This window comes from Sinocyclocheilus grahami, unplaced genomic scaffold (genome assembly GCF_001515645.1).
Source record: "Sinocyclocheilus grahami isolate Dianchi unplaced genomic scaffold, SAMN03320097.WGS_v1.1 scaffold18.1, whole genome shotgun sequence".
Lineage (NCBI taxonomy): Eukaryota > Metazoa > Chordata > Actinopteri > Cypriniformes > Cyprinidae > Sinocyclocheilus > Sinocyclocheilus grahami.
In genome coordinates, this window is record NW_015505197.1 from 1,210,090 (window position 1) to 1,212,844 (window position 2,755).

The 2,755-nt window shown below is 31.6% G+C and overlaps 1 protein-coding gene across 1 annotated transcript in view; it reads left to right on the forward strand.

Moving 5' to 3' along the window:
* pygb (phosphorylase, glycogen; brain) overlaps positions 1 to 1,370 on the forward strand; it is a 14,256-nt gene extending 12,886 nt beyond the window's left edge. The window contains exons 19-20 of the mRNA XM_016235157.1: positions 179 to 245; positions 766 to 1,370. Coding sequence (XP_016090643.1) covers positions 179 to 245; positions 766 to 918 — 220 coding nt within the window. The 3' untranslated portion in view covers positions 919 to 1,370. The remainder of the gene's footprint in view (positions 1 to 178; positions 246 to 765) is intronic.
* Positions 1,371 to 2,755: the final 1,385 nt, after the last annotated feature.

Below are 2,755 nucleotides of genomic sequence, written 5' to 3' on the forward strand. Positions count from 1 at the left end.
ATATATATATATATATATATATATATATATATATATATGAATGAGGATACTTGGTTTTAGTTTTAAATTTTACCCTAATATATTGATGTTTATAAAATTCATAGCTGTTTTATGCAACAATTATCAGATTTATTTTCTCTTTAGTAAGAGGTGTCTGACTTCTGTTTTTCTCTCTCAGGTTCAAGGTTTTTGCAGACTATGAAGCATATATCAGCTGTCAAGAAAAAGTTAATGAACTCTACAGGGTGAGTATGGGCTTTTCAGTGGCTGAGCCTAGGGTGTCAGTAGTAATATCTGGTCATTGAAAATTATTTAATTATTCCATTTTAATATAAAAATCAATGTAATATGTAATAAAACATTTACAAAAATTATTTATCTATATAGATTTAACATTTTTCAATTTTTAATTATATATTATAAACTAAAATATTTGAGAACAGAAAATGTGTTTGTATCTGACACAAGGGGGCGCTAACACTTGTGTTAATTGTTAGCTGATGGTGATTAATCTCAAAAAGACCATTATTTTATTGGCTGATTGAGCTACATTACTTAAGACTATAAATCAGTCTACCACTACTCAAAATGTATAAATGACCTTGATGAATGGACATGTTGGTAAAACTGCTTGCACAGCTGTTTTCCAATAGCAGCTGTTTTTTGTTGTTGTTGTTGTTGTTGTTGTTTTTAAAGCTTTTTAAAAAAAATTTTTTTTTTTTTTTTAAGACTTCATTATGTGTAAAATTCCACTCTTTTCTTCAGAATCCAAAAGAATGGACCAGAAAGGTAATCCGAAACATTGCTGCTTCTGGAAAGTTCTCCAGCGACCGCACCATCGCAGAGTACGCACGTGAGATTTGGGGCGTAGAACCATCTGACGTCAAGATCCCGCCACCTAATGAACCACGTGAATGAGGGAGTGGGCAACATGATGGTTTGACGGTGTCCACTGACTCTGCTTGCCTGTTCCTGAACCTTTCCCAGTGTGCTGGTGTGCCTTGACTGGCTTTACCTGATTCAGATTCAGGTTTCTCTCTCTATGCATAACAACACCATATGGAGCCTCCTTAAAATTCATTACTGTAGTGTACCCACAACATACACACAAAAAAAACTAACTCTTCCATGTGCACTTACATTGTAGTATGCTTTAAATCCCTGTTACTTTCACATGCACATACTCAATTATCAATTATCATGGTTTCATTATGCAAATTCAATTTGTTGGTCATCCGAGACACATTTATTGAAACTTCCTTTAGTCAGAACTTCAGTTTACAGAGGTATTTATGCATCAGTTGGTGTAAATTCTCAATTTTTGTGCATTTTACTTTTGAGAGTGGCTGTTGTGACCGATTATAACGGAGATCTTTCTAGGTCGATATGGCTAGGAACTATACTCTCATTCCAGCGTAATAATCAAGGAATTTTGCTGCCGTACTATGGGTGCAGCAAGTGCAATGATATTACAACTTTTAATAGTGGAAACTTTTCTCCAAATTGTTATATTCCAAAAGTAGAAAACCAAGTGTAAGGTTTTCTTTTTTTTTTATTATTTCTTTTTTCAAAGTGCCTCCCTTAGTTATTATACCCTACTATATATATCATTTTATTTATTATTAAAAAAAAAAATTCTGCTGTAAACAAACTAAAAAAATGAAATTTTGTATAAAAGCCTTGTAATGAATGGATATCAGAAAGCAATACATTTCCAGTCCTTTATTGTTTAACTTTTAATAGTGGAAACTTTTCTCCAAATTGTTATATTCCAAAAGTAGAAAACCAAGTGTAAGGTTTTCTTTTTTTTTATTATTTCTTTTTTCAAAGTGCCTCCCTTAGTTATTATACCCTACTATATATATCATTTTATTTATTATTAAAAAAAAATTCTGCTGTAAACAAACTAAAAAAATGAAATTTTGTATAAAAGCCTTGTAATGAATGGATATCAGAAAGCAATACATTTCCAGTCCTTTATTGTTTACAAACAAACAAACATACTGTACTTACATCTGTGCATGTGTCCAGTAAGGTTTAGCAGCTTGGATGAAAACAAACATTGTAAACCACTCATGATACAGTTTGCAAAAAGTAACAGGTGTTGTTGAAATAACTGGACAATATTGAATTTCATTATAAAAAATAAAAAAAATTTGTTGAATTCAAATATGCAAAATTTGGTCAACATCAACAAAGATGGCAGAATTAAATCTGTGTTCAGAGCAGTAACGTCCAAATATTCTGTGGTCCATTTTTACGTTGGGGGGTCTTACATATGGTTGTCCTTCACCTTTAGATAATATTATTGCACTTCTCCAGGACCTGGTGATCTTGCTAAAATGATCATTTCTACATTTTTGTTGTTTTTCTTTCAGTGCATGCAAGAAAACGTATTAAAATTATTGTGATACAATTTCTTTCTGAGAATAACATAAGCAGAGAGCCTAGATCTACGATTGAAGCTTGCATGCACACATGACCTTGTTACCATTATCACCCCTAGAAAAAAATACTTGAGCAGAAAATTTTAATTAAAAACAGCCTGACACACAGAGCAACAATACAGCAGATTTTGAATCTTAAAGGGTCTGTATTACAGTGAAAATAAATTTAAATATGCAGATAAGAATTATCAAATGGTCAGTGCAGTGAATAAAATATATTTATCATATTTACATGACAAGATGTTAGAAAATCAAAGATATGTCATTATTGCTCAATGTTTCGTAGAGTCATGGATCTTGGTATCCAA